The sequence below is a fragment of the Petromyzon marinus genome, chromosome 33, assembly GCF_048934315.1.
Source record: "Petromyzon marinus isolate PM22_M1 ecotype Great Lakes invasive population chromosome 33, UKy_Petmar_22M1.pri1.0, whole genome shotgun sequence".
Classification (NCBI taxonomy): Eukaryota; Metazoa; Chordata; class Hyperoartia; order Petromyzontiformes; family Petromyzontidae; genus Petromyzon; species Petromyzon marinus.
Genome location: NC_133699.1, coordinates 3,903,415 through 3,919,434, shown reverse-complemented (window position 1 = coordinate 3,919,434; position 16,020 = coordinate 3,903,415). Strand labels below are relative to the sequence as shown.

General features: G+C 44.5%; 1 protein-coding gene across 4 annotated transcripts in view; it reads left to right on the top strand.

The window, feature by feature from the left end:
- Positions 1–16,020, top strand: part of LOC116948329 (apoptosis-stimulating of p53 protein 1-like) — a 60,160-nt gene that overhangs the window by 24,431 nt on the left and 19,709 nt on the right. For 3 of the 4 annotated variants that reach the window (XM_032964890.2, XM_032964889.2, XM_032964892.2), the window contains 9 exons: positions 1,246–1,380; positions 2,693–2,861; positions 4,746–4,889; positions 7,443–7,513; positions 7,995–8,207; positions 9,477–10,227; positions 11,931–12,113; positions 13,323–13,738; positions 14,488–14,669. In XM_032964890.2, the coding sequence (XP_032820781.2) occupies positions 1,246–1,380; positions 2,693–2,861; positions 4,746–4,889; positions 7,443–7,513; positions 7,995–8,207; positions 9,477–10,227; positions 11,931–12,113; positions 13,323–13,738; positions 14,488–14,669 (2,264 nt within the window). The remainder of the gene's footprint in view (positions 1–1,245; positions 1,381–2,692; positions 2,862–4,745; positions 4,890–7,442; positions 7,514–7,994; positions 8,208–9,476; positions 10,228–11,930; positions 12,114–13,322; positions 13,739–14,487; positions 14,670–16,020) is intronic. The other variant, XM_032964891.2, reaches the window with a different exon arrangement.

Genomic DNA, 16,020 nt, shown 5'->3' with positions numbered 1-16,020 from the left:
AAGGAGGGTTACAAGCATTTGGGGGTGGGGGGAAATGGGTTATCCAGAGAATAGAGATTGATATCTAATTAGAGGGAAGGCAGGTATTGATGAAGCCAAGAATGGTTTTAAGAGATGAGGCTGGAGGACTATGGCTTGAACGACCACTGGGGCAAAGCCAATAAAGGTTGCTTTGTACAAGTTGATCCGCTGGTGATCTGGGAGACCGTTGAGTGACGTGGAGATCTGGGTATCGTTATGTCATAACCACTAAATAACTGCTTGAGCACCAAGCTATTTTCAATGAAATCCTACATTATCGGATAGTCTGTACTCCGTTTTGAGGAAGTAGCTATTAATATAGTTGTCTGACTGACAACGATGCAGCAATAATGAAACCTTGCAATATTACCAATTGGGTACTTATTTTGTAATCATCATTTGGTAACAGATGCCCCAATTTCCCAAAGATTTGTAAATACTAGTAGCTGGATTAATATGGTGCATTGTCACCAATAAAGTTTTTGTTCTATCTCTGAAGACAATCTTCTGTCGAAAATTGTTGATGATGTTTTACAAGAGTGTGGTTTTGCCGATGGAACCGTGTGTCCCTTGAGCATGTATACACAAGCCCAACACACTCTTGGCAAGAATAGGACATTTTGTGTGGCTGTCAACCAAAATAACTCCCCATACAAACTATGTAGTCTTCTCTCAAACAAGACAGGGCCTCCTTTTAAGCAAGCTGTGTTCGTCTTAATGAGGCTATGCTGTTTTGAGGATCTACATTTGAAGTGTGGAAAGGAAGGGGTTAGGGGACCCCCTTGTGTGTACATAATTGGTTCTTTACTTCCTGTGCCACGCGGTGGAAATTGTAACTCGCTTGGCAGGCCGTGTTGATTTCCTCAATGTATACGTGAAGGATCATTATGTAGTCCTAATAACGCGGACACATTTTATTCTCCGTTTTCCGTAAATTATATTGTATAGCTTCACATGTTGATGGATGATTACCTGTTTTTTATCATAAGAGCTATCCTAATATGTTAACATTTAATTTTCGCTTGGCCAAGCAGTTCACACTGGTGTCTACGTAAAAAAAAAACACTGGAATGATATTTTCATTCAGCCCCCCTGGGAAATTCTCATTACAATTCTTGAATGTTGCATATACAAGTTGCGGTTAATAGGAAGTCGCCACAGTTTCAGAACTGCAGGTGCAGTGCACCGTGGCTTTGCTAAGGTGCATCACCCTTTGTCCTGCAGACGAGGAACCGTCTACAGCAGGAGCAGAACCAGAGGCAGCAGCACCGGCGCAATGGTGCAACGGCCGAGATGGAGCGACGGATCAACGAGCTTCGGGAGCAGATGTTGAAGAAGAAGCTGGGCACTGGGGGCACGGTGAGCTCCCAGGTCTCCCTTACAAGTGGTATAATGTGTGTGTGTGTGCGAGTTGGACTTTTTTCGCGTCGTACGTAGCCAACCGTGCTTATCGGAGGTGCGATTGTTCACATTCGGCCTGCACGTACCATGCATCTGTCCCTCCATCACTATCAAATTCTGTGTCGGAGATCGACGGCTAACTTGTATGTGCCAGCACTTCCTCTCGGCGCGAGCTCCCGTGATGTTCCTCCCCATGCTGGGCTGGGCTCACACCTCGATGTCATCGTATCATGTTAACTGCGTTAAACGGCAATTAATCGATCTAGTTAATTATTTTTACTGCTGGTAGAGCAATGATCATGTTTTTTCACATCGAGCTGTTCACTTGCGTTTATGCGTGGTCTGACCGAAAATGGTTTGGTGGTACCTGGAAGTTGATCAATTTAAATCTTTGTGGTGGCGCTTGTACAGTACATTGATGTTGTTTAAACGCGCGTGAATAATCTTCACAATGCAGTAAATCATAACTTTTTTCCCTGCTTACTTTTATAGCTGTGGATTAGTGTGTGTGTAAGGGCAGGGGAGTGGAGCTTTCATTTTGTAAATGTCGGATTGACCAAGCAGCTCCACTGTGGCGGTGTTCATCACAGCCAACGTTAACCCGCCGTCCTTCCTGCTCGCTTGTGAAAATAAACGATCGCTCGGCAATCTTGGCAGCAGTAAACCTCTTGTGCGCTGTTGTCGTGACCAAATCACATGCGCACGATAAAGAACCATGACTGCTTTTAATGAGGGCCAGCTTGTAAAAAGAAGCTATTTGCACATTGATGAAGGCATCGTGTTGTATTTTTTTTACATTGTGTTCAATCACATAAATACAAATGTTGGGTATGTGAACCTTAACATGTAATAATTTATTGTTTGTGAAGAAAGTTTTGGTGTATTTTACGTCGGCACATTTTTACTTGCTTTCACATCTTATCAAAAAGGCATGCAGAAAAAAAAAACGCACGTTAAAATTGGAACTTGTGGAAGGTTGTGGATTGATTTCATACAGGGTTGGGCCGAATTAGTTTTTTGGCTGATCAATCCCAGAATCAATTCAACGCCTAAGCGTGAACATAACCATATATTGGAATCAATTGCACCCATCACTGCTTGAAACGATCGACCATCCATGTGCTTTTGCATTGGTCTCCGTTTATTGTGGCAATAAAGCGCAACCTATTGGCATCTTGTCAAATTGCGTTGCCCGTGTTGAGCCCTCACGTGTGTAACATCAAGCTAGATTGTTTTCACTGTTTTTATTTTTTATCGTTTATGACTCTAGGATTCTATAGCGCCATCTCCGGAACGGGGCAGAATCCCCAATGCCGTGTCCGGCCGCGTGGCGGCAGTAGGGCCCTTCATTACAAACCTGGGCCCTCCCGATGGCACCACGGCCTTCAGGACCCCCGGGAGCGAGGCATACGGCTCCCCCACAACTGCCGCGCGAGAGGGTGAGTGACAGGGTTTTCCCGCGCTGAAATCGCACGGCCCAGCTGCTCTTGTTATTACGTGAGAGTTGCTGGTGAAGAGTGGGGACCGTTCAGGCTAACGTTATTGCCCACAAACATTTTCAGGACGGGTGAGCAGTGTGATTGAGTTTAGCTTCAAAGTAACATGCACCGTTTAACAGCTGTGACGGATTCATGCCTATGTCAGACTGCTCTAAACAGATTGCAGCGTTTTGTTAAAATCAGATCTGTACACTCTGAAATTATGTTTTGTTATTTGCAATGTTATGCTTTCTACATGTAACTACCACCCATTAAATACCACGCTCCTCACGTAGACTAGCAATCATCTACAGTAACGTATGTTCGTATGATATAATCACATGATATGCTGACACCAGCAGAGTCCTTACTTATTTGGATATACAGCAATCAACCAAGATAGCCAACATCATAAATACATAAGCAGCAAACAATACATTCCATAAACAATATATTTGTGAATATACCGGTCTTGCCGCTACGTACAGTGCAAAGTAATTGGTAAAACAGGTAGCGGTGCATTTATGTTCTTGGTACGCTTAAAGAGGATGTCAACTGACTTCATTAGCACACTGCAGTATAATGTTGAGCAGGACTGAGTGCGTAAGCCTGTATGTGGTTTTGCCCTTGCACAGGGGTCACACGTTATGATTTAAAGCCTAAAGGATTTTGGGCCGAATCGGACCTGGATTTTGCGAACATGAGTACAAAGCAAGGCCAGCCACTTTTTGAGGCCACAGAGGGGAATGTTTTATCCTTCATAGAAATTCTGCGATGCTTTCCTTCGCCTTGTTTTCCAAAAAAAAGTCTGCACATTAAAAAAAAATTGTAGGAATAGTTAAAGCCTGATCATATTTCTTGAAATTTTCTTTCTCTCTCTTGAATTGATTCATGATGATTTCTGTCATCAAGATATTTCTATTAATCTCAGCTGTAAACTTTTGCCTAGCTAGCTGCTAATATATCAATCATTAGAACATTGATCTTGCATGTTTGCATTCCTGTGTATGAAAATGACACTCTACAATCTGCAGCTGGGCATTTGCATTATATCTTGTGTTTTGAGCTTTCTATATACTGCTGCTATTTCTAGAAGTAGATTTTTTTTGACTGCATAGTTGTTTGCATTTCAAATTGCTTGTAACAATATAATGTGCGGGCTCATTTATAATTAGCATTATTGTTCCTGATCGCCCCCAACTGCACCCTCACCTCTTCCTGTCATGAGATGCTTTGGAATAAGACGAAATGCAGTTTATTTGCTTCACAGTATTCATTTGATTTGTGAAATGCAAGCGGTGGAAATCAAGGGAATATATCAAAGAATCGTAAGCGATAAAAAAAAAGTCAGCCGGTATAAAAAAAAACATGCCGGCACAGTCGTTTTTAACACGTTGGTTTATATATGTAGTTCACTGAGTTGTGATACCTTTATGTAGATTAAAATAATCCTTTTTTTACACATTTGGGACATGCCGGTTTTCATTGTGGAGTACGATTCATTTATGTATGTACTTTCATGTTTTTACATGAAAGCTTATTATTTTATTTTAGATTTAGAACACAATTACGAAATATCAGTGGTCAAACAACACAAACCTCTATTTTAGGTTACTACTATTTCTACCTAACAATCTAATTCATCACCCATGACCACTTGCTGTTTACCAATGCAATCCGGGAGACATTGCATCCACCTCCCCCTTCCCTCCTCTGCACCCCATCCCCTCATCCCACCACCCCCCCCCCGCCCCCCCCAGCATAGCGTGTGATAATAATTACAGATGACCCTTCACATGGTTGCGTGCACTCGTGCATTACCGTGCGCTTTCTTGTGTTGCGCAGCGAGCGAGGGGGCCCGGCTGGGTGGCAGCCAAACCCAGTCCTCTACGCTGAGCCGCGCGACGCTCGGCTCCGCCGACTGGAAGGAGTCGAGTCTCGACGTCCCGCTCGCAAACCAAGGCAGGGCAACGTCTCCCGGCAGCCACGGTGAACCACGCGGCACCGTGCCGCGGGGCCAGACGCATAGCGGGGCACGGTGGTGTACGTCGCGTCTGCAATGCCGAGATGCATAGTTGGAGGCGAAGACGTAACGATACGTCGATTACAATTGATTGTTACGCTCGATAAGTGCATTGAGTCATGCGGATGCGAAATACTAATTTGTAATTAGTATCTGTTGTTGTGTGTGAAGACCGATTTTCAACTTTCTTTTTGATGCTTTAATGCTCGCATTGCTTGCTGTGATGATAACTCATGATTATGATGTTGTTTCTGGGAGTGGTGTGGCAGCACAGTGATCAGTTAGTGCACTGCGCTATGAGCACCTCAACCTAGTTATATTGCTGGCTATGGTTAACATTCGTGACGAGTGACATCTGAACCAATCCTGCCTGCCCCCACCACTTAACCAACCCACCCTGACCAGTTTTGGAAATTTCGATTTAAAGCTTTCATGACTGCAGGGATTCATATTCTTGGTTCTTTCGGTAAAGTCACGTAGAAGGGAAATAATAAAATAATAAAATATAATTCTCACGACGTTTCGGCCACAACGCAAGCAGCCGTCCTCAGGTGAAGAAACAGAGCTGTCAGAAAGACAGTGTCTTAATGAACACTGCTAAACTTGGCAGCGTATTTTAAACTAGGTGGGAGGAGGAGAGAGCCTTGACAAAGGCGTTTACATATCAACGGAGAAATTTAGCATATTGATGACAAATGCAGATATGGGGTTAGTCACTCTTTGCGGAATGTGTAGGCGGTGGGTTGTCCCAAAGTCATATTATGCTAGTGTTCTGAACTCACTCCATTGTTGGAATCTTGAGCCATAACTTTGACTCCCTTGCCAGTGTTTTTATAAGCGACGCCATTAACTGCTGAAGTTTAATGTGTCATTCACACGACGAATTATAATGTAACTGGCGGCATAGAAAAATTAGGCGTGATATTGACTTGCGGCAGGGAGGGAAGCCTTTGAAGATTTAAATTAGGTCAAGGTTAGGAAACCTATAATGTTGTTGGGGGTGTGGAAAACGATGTGGTGGGTGTTGATTGACTGCAATTGCCAAGATTGTTATTAGTCGTCGCACCATAAGCGCGTGAGGTACGCTGCTGTGTTTCTTCGGATGGGGAAAGTATTCAGAGCTGAACCCGACAGGCCATTGCACAAAAAGGGTTGCAGGTGTTCTTTGGTGGAATGTAGTGGCTTTTCCAGGTGCCGCTGACACTTGCAGTCTTTTTTCCTTTAATTCGTCATGTTTCACCGCATCCCTTGCCTTAATGCATGCCACAACATGCAAATTCATGAGCCCACAAATACACGGAAGTGTCGCCTTTCACATGTTACCATTGCACGCTGAACACGCACCGTTAATCCGTTTTGCATTGACTTGGATAATGTTAGGTCGCGGAATACGTTAGTTATATCTGTATCCCTTGATGTAGAAATACTTGTCGATACCGTACCGTGTCGTGCTGCTTAGAAATTTTACAATAATGGCAACATGTGGAGCTGACGGTGGATGTAGTCAAACCTGCATGGTTATGGCCCCGCATTGGATGTCACACTTGTTTATGTAACACCCCGGGTGTGACAGCAAAGCGCGCTGTCATCCCTGCTTGTGCTCTTTGGTTGACCCATTTATCACAAGTGTCAAAAATAACTTAGATTTCTTTTAAATACCTGCCATGTTCTTTATTGCACAAGGGTGGAAGTGACTGCACAAGCGATAGACATTTAACACGGCAAATTTATGTTTTTAATCAGTGCATATTACCTGCTCTGATGTATGATTTAGAAACATTATTGTTCACGAATGAAATTTAACAAAAGCTGAAAGGTGCAGAGGCCTGGGGAGGTGCATACTTGGAATCGCATTGAGAGATAGAAAGAGGAACACGTGAATTAGAAATCAGGTTACAACATGAGTTTAACTGCAATCCCAGGGCACATCACGACAAGGGATGGTGGCCGGTTGTCGAGAATATGAACGGAGTGGCAGCCAACGCTTCCAGGGAATGCGCCTGAGACTACGTCCGTCTTAGAGATGGAGCGATGAATTCAGATCGTGTATGGGGGCTCGTTGGATTGTTGCATCGCAAGTCCATGAGAGACGGCAACAACTTGTGGAGGCCTTCATTCAACAGTGGATTGATTGTGGCTGCTGATGATAAAAAAAACACTTCGAGAGTTATGTCTGCATTGCCTGCGGAGTTTGTATATGTAAAGCCATGTTTACATATACAAATCCAACCCTGCCCTTGTACACATCTGGTGGTACCCAAATGCAGCCGAGTGACTTGAGGGCAGGTTTGGTTGGTGCGTCACACAGACATGGAATCGGAGAGGGAAGATTGAATGTTTACTCAAAGTTTTTGGCCAAACACCCCAGAGCACGACTCCCATGGCTCTAGCTGTTCTATACCCACCGTGTTTTCAAATGTACCTCCAAATGAAACTGTGCTTAAAATGACATCTTAAAAAAAAATGCGTTTCTCTTTATGTCTTATACGTATATCTGAATCCGTCTTCTTGTTCTGTAGATGCCAGCACTCTTTCTATGCTCAGGACAGAATTCATTGACAGCTCTCAGCCTCCGTCCAGCATTAGACAGGTAAGCGATAAACATGTTGATGTGTACAAAGCATACATGCACTTTTCCTAAACGTGCTTCAGAGTTAACCGTGCGTTGAGAATTTTTTGCAATTAAACTTAATTATTGGCATTCAACTGCTCGCTTCGAAACACAAAGCGAGGTGTGGGTGTGGATAATTAAAGCTAATTATACACTTTTATTAATCGCACACTTCAAGAAATTGACCTTTGGGTAATTTGCAAATGCTAATTATGAATTTGAAATGCGGGTACAAGTAAAAGAAGCTAAATGGTTGCGCTTTTCACCCTAGACGCGAAAATCCATTGTGCGATTGACAATCTATAATCTAATCAGTTTAAACAGTGCAGAGACATCCGGTATTGTCGAAAGACTTCACGGTGAAGATTGCTGATGATTATTCCTCGTGTCCTCCACACCGTATTTAATTATACAAGAGCCTCTCGCTGCGAAACGCACGTCTCTTCGGTTTTTCTCACAGAGTTGGGCTGGGGTGAGCGGGCAAGGTCAAGTACGGCCCAGGCAGCCAGGACCTCAAGAGTATCCCTTGCCGATGGGCGGCACTCTGGACCGGAGACCCAACGGTGGTACGCTGGGGGAACGTTCGGTAGGCCCCGTCATGACTGGCAATGGAACTTGGCCTGGGCAGCCGGCAAAGCAGTTCTCCCAAGACCAGCCCCGCACGTCACGACAGGTGAACAGCGATCGTACTTGGCATGTGATGATTACCCAAGGCCGCCCCCTCCGTCGCACCGCCCACCACCCTTGCCTCACGATTCATGGAAATGTCACACTTTGGGGGGTTCATGATTCCATTAAAAAAAACGTTTAAATGAACGATTGGACGTTGAACGTGTTAAATCTCCAGTTGCTGTAGGGTCTACGTGAATTTATTTTAACCCGTGCACACATTTTTAATATTTAACTCTTTCAAGCAAGAATCGTTGCTAGCTTTGTGAGCCTAAAAATGGATCTTTTTCTGCTGAATCGATCTATTGTTGCATGCCTACATTTTACTTGAAGGCAGGCATTTTCTTTAAAATTTTGATTTAAAGCTTGCCAAATCGCTGTCCGTGGTGCTAACGTTAAGAAAAAAAACCCCACTTTTTTCAAATTTTCTTGCTGTGGTTTTGACACCTGATTATGATTGCTTGTGTTGCAGTCGAAACGTCGTGAGAATAAAATTGTTTTAGATATTATTTATTTATTATTTTATTGTTTTCCTTCTACGTGACTTTACCGAAAGAACCAAGAATATCAGGCATTTGCTGTTTATGTATAAATGGCATTTGTTAATTAATTATTTACACATAGTACTAGTTGTAAATGATTCGGATTCTGAGTTTTACATGATAAATTATATTTTTTAAAGTCATGTATGCTGATGTTTCACAATTGTAATAGCCATAACTGGCTCATGAAAATTGTTAAGAATCTGTACATTGGCCTAGGATGATTAATTTCAGACATTCTTACAAATGAGGTATGTTGCTTCAGTAGAACTGTCAGGTTTAACATTATTAAGAATGGGTTGCACATATGTCACCAGTGCATACTTAATGGAATAATATGCATTTTCTACTCGCACTAAGAAATCTATGAGAGCTCGTAAGAGGGCTGTTTGGAACATGGTGTGCTAAGGAGTCATATAAATGATAGCAGATTTATAACACGTTAAATTTATTTTGTTTTAAAAATAATATTCACACCATGTACTAGTCGTAATGTGCATAGGGCTGAACCTTTTGTATTGCTTGTATCTCACTTCAATTATCAACTTTGTTTGCCAAGTTATATCATTCAGAGTTTAATTATATTACATGCAAGTGGTGTTTGAATAACGAGTCGCGTGAAGTTGAAAAAAATAACCGAGTTATGTTGAATAAAGGTAGCGCCGACGTTCGTTGTTAGTGCGCTTACCAGAAATGACCTGGTTCATGTTCCCGCTGGCATCGTTCCCTAGATCCAGCAGCGGATCGTGGTACCCCCGAGCGGGCTGGCTCCCCAGACACAGCTGCCACCGCGCCCAGCTTCCCCTGCCCTGTCCACTGGCTCCTCGTCGTCCTCCTCATCCCTCCAGCAGCCCTATCACCCCCCAATGCAGCCGCCATCGAGCGCGCTCTTCACCCAGTCAAAGTCAGGAGTGAGCAGCCCTTACCTGCAGCAGCAGGGTGACGGCAGCAGTACCCCGTACACGCAGTCGCAAGTGTACCCGCCATCCCTCGTCAGTGGTGGCAGCGGCCCGAGACCTCAATACCAGTTGGGGTCCGGAAGTCCTCTGTCGCAGCAGCAGGTATCCAGTAGCTGCGGCAGCACAATCGGCAGCGGTGGTGGCGGCGGCAGCAGCGGCTACCCTCAAGCGGGCGAAGCGAGGTCGTACCTGCAGCCCGGACCGCAGGGGATCACCTCCGGCAGCCCGAGACCTTCGTTGCAGTCCGGGGGCAGTGGCAGCAGCGGCCCTTACCTGGAGGCGCGGGCGGACGTCGCCCCGCCGGGCGTCCTAGTGGCCGCCACTCGGCCCTCGCCCAGCCCGACCGACAGCCTGCAGAGGTCGCAGTCGCCGCGCAAGCAGGCGCCACCGCCCACGCTCGACTCCAGCTCCATTTACTCGATGTACACGCAGCACGCAGGCCCCTCCCGTCAGCTGCAGCACGCCATGCTGTCCGCGCTTGGCAAGAATCAGGGCCGGCAGCTGCCAGGGGCGGCCGCGGCAGGTGAGAGAGCGGGTGGATGCTTGCGGTAATAATGACAATTGCTATAGCGCTGCGAACGTGGAAAGCCATCACAAGGGTGCTTACTGCTGGCGAGTATTTGCCACTTGGGCTTTCTCCTGATGTGCTCCTTGATCGTGTGTGTTTTTTAAGTGGTTGTTTGACAGGATTAATGACTTTCTGTTCTGAGCCGCATACAAATAATATATTAATAATTTGCAACACTTCGTCAAATAACTGCTGGTCATGGGGGTTGTTTGACCATGATTTGCTATGCTGGTTAGTACGGGTTTGTGAAGGACCCGTTCAAATATCACTCGCCACAGGCCAGGAATCAAACTCACGTCACCGGGTTCGTAGCGCAGTGTTAACTACCCACCACTATTTGTATAAAATATCTCCACGTAAATTTATCGCTGACATAAACCAGCAGCTTCTGATGATATAGTTGGTGTCATTTTTTGCAGTTTTGCAAAGGATTCCTCAGAGTTGCCACTTTTACTGGCATTCATCGGTGAAATTATTTTAAGCATTATGTATCTATACATATAAACACTTTTTTGTGCATGTATAACACAATCAGTTTGTAGAGGTTATTTCCCCATATTTCACCATGCTGGTCAATGCACGTTGGTGAAGGAGGGAAGAATAAATATCGGAGCACAGAAATCCACGTTACAATGGGTTTTGCTGCATTGCCCTTTTCCGATCATTTCAATTTCATAAATTAGGTATAACCCTGTGAGCCATGCGGCTCTTGACAAGGGTGCAATCGCAACAAAACAAAAACATGAACAAGAAACATCTTAACAGTGACTACACGCAACAGAAAAAAATCCTAGAAAAAACAGCAAAGTCTTCCAGAAAAAAACACCGCATTTCAACGCTGTGTGCAAAAATCACAGTTTGGCACAGTCCCGCAGCCACCTATAGCAACTGATTGTGCATGGTGGCCACCTTTCCAACACTGTCCAGGCTCAAGCCGACTGAACCTCCAGTATTCGGGAGTATTTGGCTGCAATACATTACCACGTGATAAGCCACTAAGTTGAGCTATCATTTGTACTGGACATCTGTGAAATACAGGACAAGTATGAAAAAGAGCTTCTCCAGGATAAATCAAGATTCCGATTCTGATTGTGGCCAGGTTGCTTCTGAAAAGGAGCGATATCGCTCAGCAGGGCCTTCCCTTGTAAAATACAAATAGTTTAGTATATGACATAGGGTGCATTCTGGATGTTTTGGTCAGAGGCACTCAATTATATTGTAGCATAAATCAAGAAGATATATTTTCACTGCAATGAGTGTGTGGATGTGTGTGCGGCTGTGTGTATGCAATGATCGGAAGTGCAGCGGTTGGCGTGCTGCACTGCGAACCCGGCAGCCCGAGCTCGATTCCCATTCACGGCCAACAACAGTGACGATTATCTGAATTGGTTCCGGGCCTCCCCTAGGTCGACTGAGCCTCAAATTAGTACCTGGTACGGTGTGTTAACACCATCAATGGGGAGACAAAAGGAGTCTGGCGTGGTGCTGACCACCCACCCCTTCGTGCACTGTGCCGGCCTTCATAGGTGCTCGCTTAACAGCACTTGCCCTAAAAGTCTGTTCAGGATGAGGGAGATCTTCGTCTTTGCAATGATTCAATGGACATACCGTAATATATATATCTGTCTTGTTGTGCATCTGCCTCCAACTGTTTAAAGGGTATGGGAAGCCAGCCTCGGCGGCTGGCAGCATCCAAAAGCCGCCGGTGAAACCTTTACCAGCGTACGACCCCGCACGGCCCCCTTACAGTCCACCACTGCCTTACGGACTGCCGATTCCACGGACTCTGCAAGAGGACAGGGAGTTGGAAATGGAAGGATTAACTTCAAGCATAGGCCCAGGTATTATATACACACACACACAAACAGTATTGATTTGTTTTATGAACTGATTAGCTATTTTGTTTATTAACTGAAAATTTGCATTGCACTTCGGACCCAAGCATCGACTATGAAACGTATTATTGGTCGCGGGAACATGCGCGTTAATGATATACCTCACCCTGAGATTTGAAACACGGCAGAACGAATTCTTCTGCCGTAGCTGATCACTGTTACAACACTGTGGGTGATCACGATATAATTTTCTCCGATACCAAGGTTCTTTGCAAAACCACGGGTTTTTATCAGAGATTTGTTCACGAGGCAATTCAGATTTACAAACACAGACACAATTTCAACCGAGAGGATGGTTTCAAATTAAGCAACCATTGGAAAGATGTTCTGAATCAAACCAAACATTAAACTAATTTTCAATGGTACAGTATATTTTTTCAAGTAGTGGTATCCCAAACTTTCGCAGCTGCTTAAATTCCATTTTCACACCATCAATATGTAAACTCCCCCTCGCGGGTCTGCACATGCTCCCCCCCCTGTACATCGTTCATCATGCTAAGTCCGCCAATTAAATGCAAATTTTTTATGCTAATTCCTTTGTAAAGGCGCTCTGCTTCCTCTCACACAGCTTAAAGGTCGCGGCCTGAGCTTGGCTGTGTTCACTCCAGCGCTGTCCTCGAGACAGTCTGGTCCCTTCACCTGATGAAGGCCATTTGTGTTGTGGCCGAAACGTCGTGAATTTTTTTATTTTTTGTTGTTTTTTTTTACGTGACTTTACCGAATAGAACCAAAGAGTATTATCCTACCTTCTCACCACCTTGAGACATCAGGTCACCACTTTTTGTGAAACGTACTGTTCCTGAGATTACCATGCAAAGGAAAGATGTTATTTTATCTATTCTCACAACGGATGGTGAGCCTCCATTGCGAAAATTGATTGAATCACATGGATTAATCATTGAATAGCAATTTATGTGTGTGGATCAAATTGTGTAAAATAATTCACCTTTTTATTTACGTAGTATTGTGGAATCATGTGATCTCTGCAAGCAGTAGAGGTTCTCCATTCACCTCTTCAGTTTTTAAATGTATTCTCAATTGGAATCATGAATGCTGCGTGACGACAATTCATAAAAAATCGTTAGGGGACAGTGGATGAATTGATACACCTTTTACACCTCAACGCTTCCCCCTTCGCTTCGATGCCCACCACAGCCTCGGGCACAGACGCCGACCCTCCCCGGCCACTGAGCCCCACCAAGCTGATGCCAATCAGCATGTCCCCGCTCCGCGGCCAGAACGACCCCGACCTGGAGGCGCTGCGGCGCAAGCTCCAGCATGCCCCACGGCCCCTCAAGAAGCGCGGCTCCATCGCCGAGCCAGAGACATCCGGCACGGGGTTCGGGGGCAGCCTGGGAGGGTTGGGTGGCGGCGGCGGAGGCGGCGGCGGCGGCGGCGGAGGAGGAGGCGGTGGAGGGGTCGCCGCCTCTTTGTTGCACCATCAGACCAGCCCGGGACACCTTCTGCAGAAGTTGCAGTACCAGCGCTTGACGCTGTCCGTGCTGGAGGAGGGTGCGGCACGCGACTTCGGGCAGATCGCACCGCCTCTGCCCACGTATGCGCCGTATGACGTGAGTTCGGCGAATTGTTTTCAAAGCGGAGAGAAGGGCTTGCCGTTGCACGCTTACCTGCCTGAAACATGATGATGATGGCGACTATGATGATCAGGGTGTTTGGTTTGTGCCGGGCATGGTACAGCACGCCTTTAATCTGGCACTTTTGGAGACAAGGGTTGGCATATCATGAAGATAATGTGAGACTCCCAAACCAGCTGAGCTTCACGGTGTTTTGTAAATTCAAAACAAATACGAAGCGATTTGGATTTCTATAGCATCCAAATGCGACCTAATCTCAAGATGCTTGTAGAGCAATGGCTATAATATTTCATGGCTGTTGTTGGCCTGAGTTGGGAGGTGGGAGTAGAGTGATGGATCTTGTATCCACCTGTGCAGACCTTTAAATATTATATCTTTGTATGCATGGGTTTGTAATTTGAAAAACACCCCAAAGCAGGAACCTCCTGAAAAATGGTCTTCTAGCAGTGAGGCTTGTTTAAAAATATGCTTCCATAAACTAAATTGCATAAAAAATAGCTCTTTGGTTTTAATATGCATTGTAATATATGCCGCTAGATGCTGTATGAATTTCAATTACCATAATTTTTTTATTTGGGAAGAAGAAAATTAATTATTGAAGGTGTTTGCCTTGCGTGCGCATTTGCTCTCGTGTTGATAAATGTCCCTAGTCTACAATTTTTCAATACGCATCTCATAGTTCACAAGCCATTGGTGTTCTTGTGCGCGTGCCTCATTGATCGCAGTACGGGCAGCAGAATTCGAGCACGGCTTTTTTGAGCCTGGACTCGGACGGCAGTGAGTACATACCTGGTGAGCTCGACCCAGCGCCTCAGCAACCACCTCCTCCTGCCTCCATCCCCCTCGCACCATCGGGAACGCCACCGGGGGACCTCAATGATAACGCTCTCCCCAACAGCCCTGGCAGGTACGCAGGGAGCCCATCAGGATTGCTATGAGTAATGGTAAGAATAAAAAAAAATATTAAAGAAAACAAGTCTGCGCAATAAACCCTTTCTGTTTTGGTAATGCAGCAGCCAGCCAACGGGCCATAACATGCCCCTATCTTTGTACATCGTATTGTTGCATTATCGGACCCTTGCACAGCTGCAGAATTGTTATTGATCCAATGAGTTACTCTGAAACAATACAGCGGGAGTGTTGGGATGATGCGATGGCTCGGTGTGGAGCTCACACTATTAAATTTCTCTGCAATAAATAGAGTTCATTGCAACTCATTGTCCACAAGTTTGCTGGTTCAATGCGAGCACTATTGGAGGAGAATAGTTCATTATGTGCAGAGAAGTGCTTTCTTTGCACATGTTTAATGCATGAACTTCAAACTTTACGTGATTTGCAGAAGAATGTATTGATTTTCTTTGTTGCCTATCAGCAGGTTAATTTAACTAGATTCCAATTTTGAACGTAAATTATTTAGTTTTTTTCGCTCCCGAAAATACCTACGTTAATTGTGCTCTTTAGTAGTCAAACAAAAAATGCATAGCTCTTGTATAATTGCCAAAACTGGGAGTACAAACAAGTATCCTTATATTTTTGGTTCTTTCGGTAAGGTTACGTAGAAGGGAAATAATAAAAATAATTCTCACGATGTTTCGATTGCAGCACAAGCAATCATCATCCGTTTTAAAAACCACAGCAAGAACATTTTCTTGCTGTTTTATTTTTGTTATTTTATTATTTCCCTACTACGTGACTTTACCAAAGAACCAACAATATGAATCCCTGCAGTCACGAAAGCTTTAAATCGAAAAGTATCCTTATAATGAGGAAAAACTGAATAAAATGGTCGAGGATGATTGCAATCATTCCATAATTCGTATTGGTCCTCGATCATGTTAATTATTTCATTCACTCTATTATAACAACTGATTTTTTAAATGTTGTAGTTATAGCAAACTTTTATATCACCAGAAAAAAATGTCATTTGTAGAATTGTACGTTTCATCTGAAAATCATTCTGGTAAAACACAGCCTCAGCAACATGTGTCTTAACAAATACAAGCAACTAAGGTGAAATTTGATGTTAAATTTGGACTAAATAGGAATCGGATTAGTATGTTTTGTAGTTGAACACGTAGGCTTTTGTGGCCAATATCATCCATAATTTTTTGGGTTAGATTGTATAATTATAAACGTCGTAATCAGATTGTAAATGTTGTGGCTTAGCTCTCCAACACCGGTGTGCTGTTCTAGTAACGAATTGACACGTTCTGTTTACGTGACAACCCTTACTAGTTGGCTGTGTCGGGTGGTGGTGG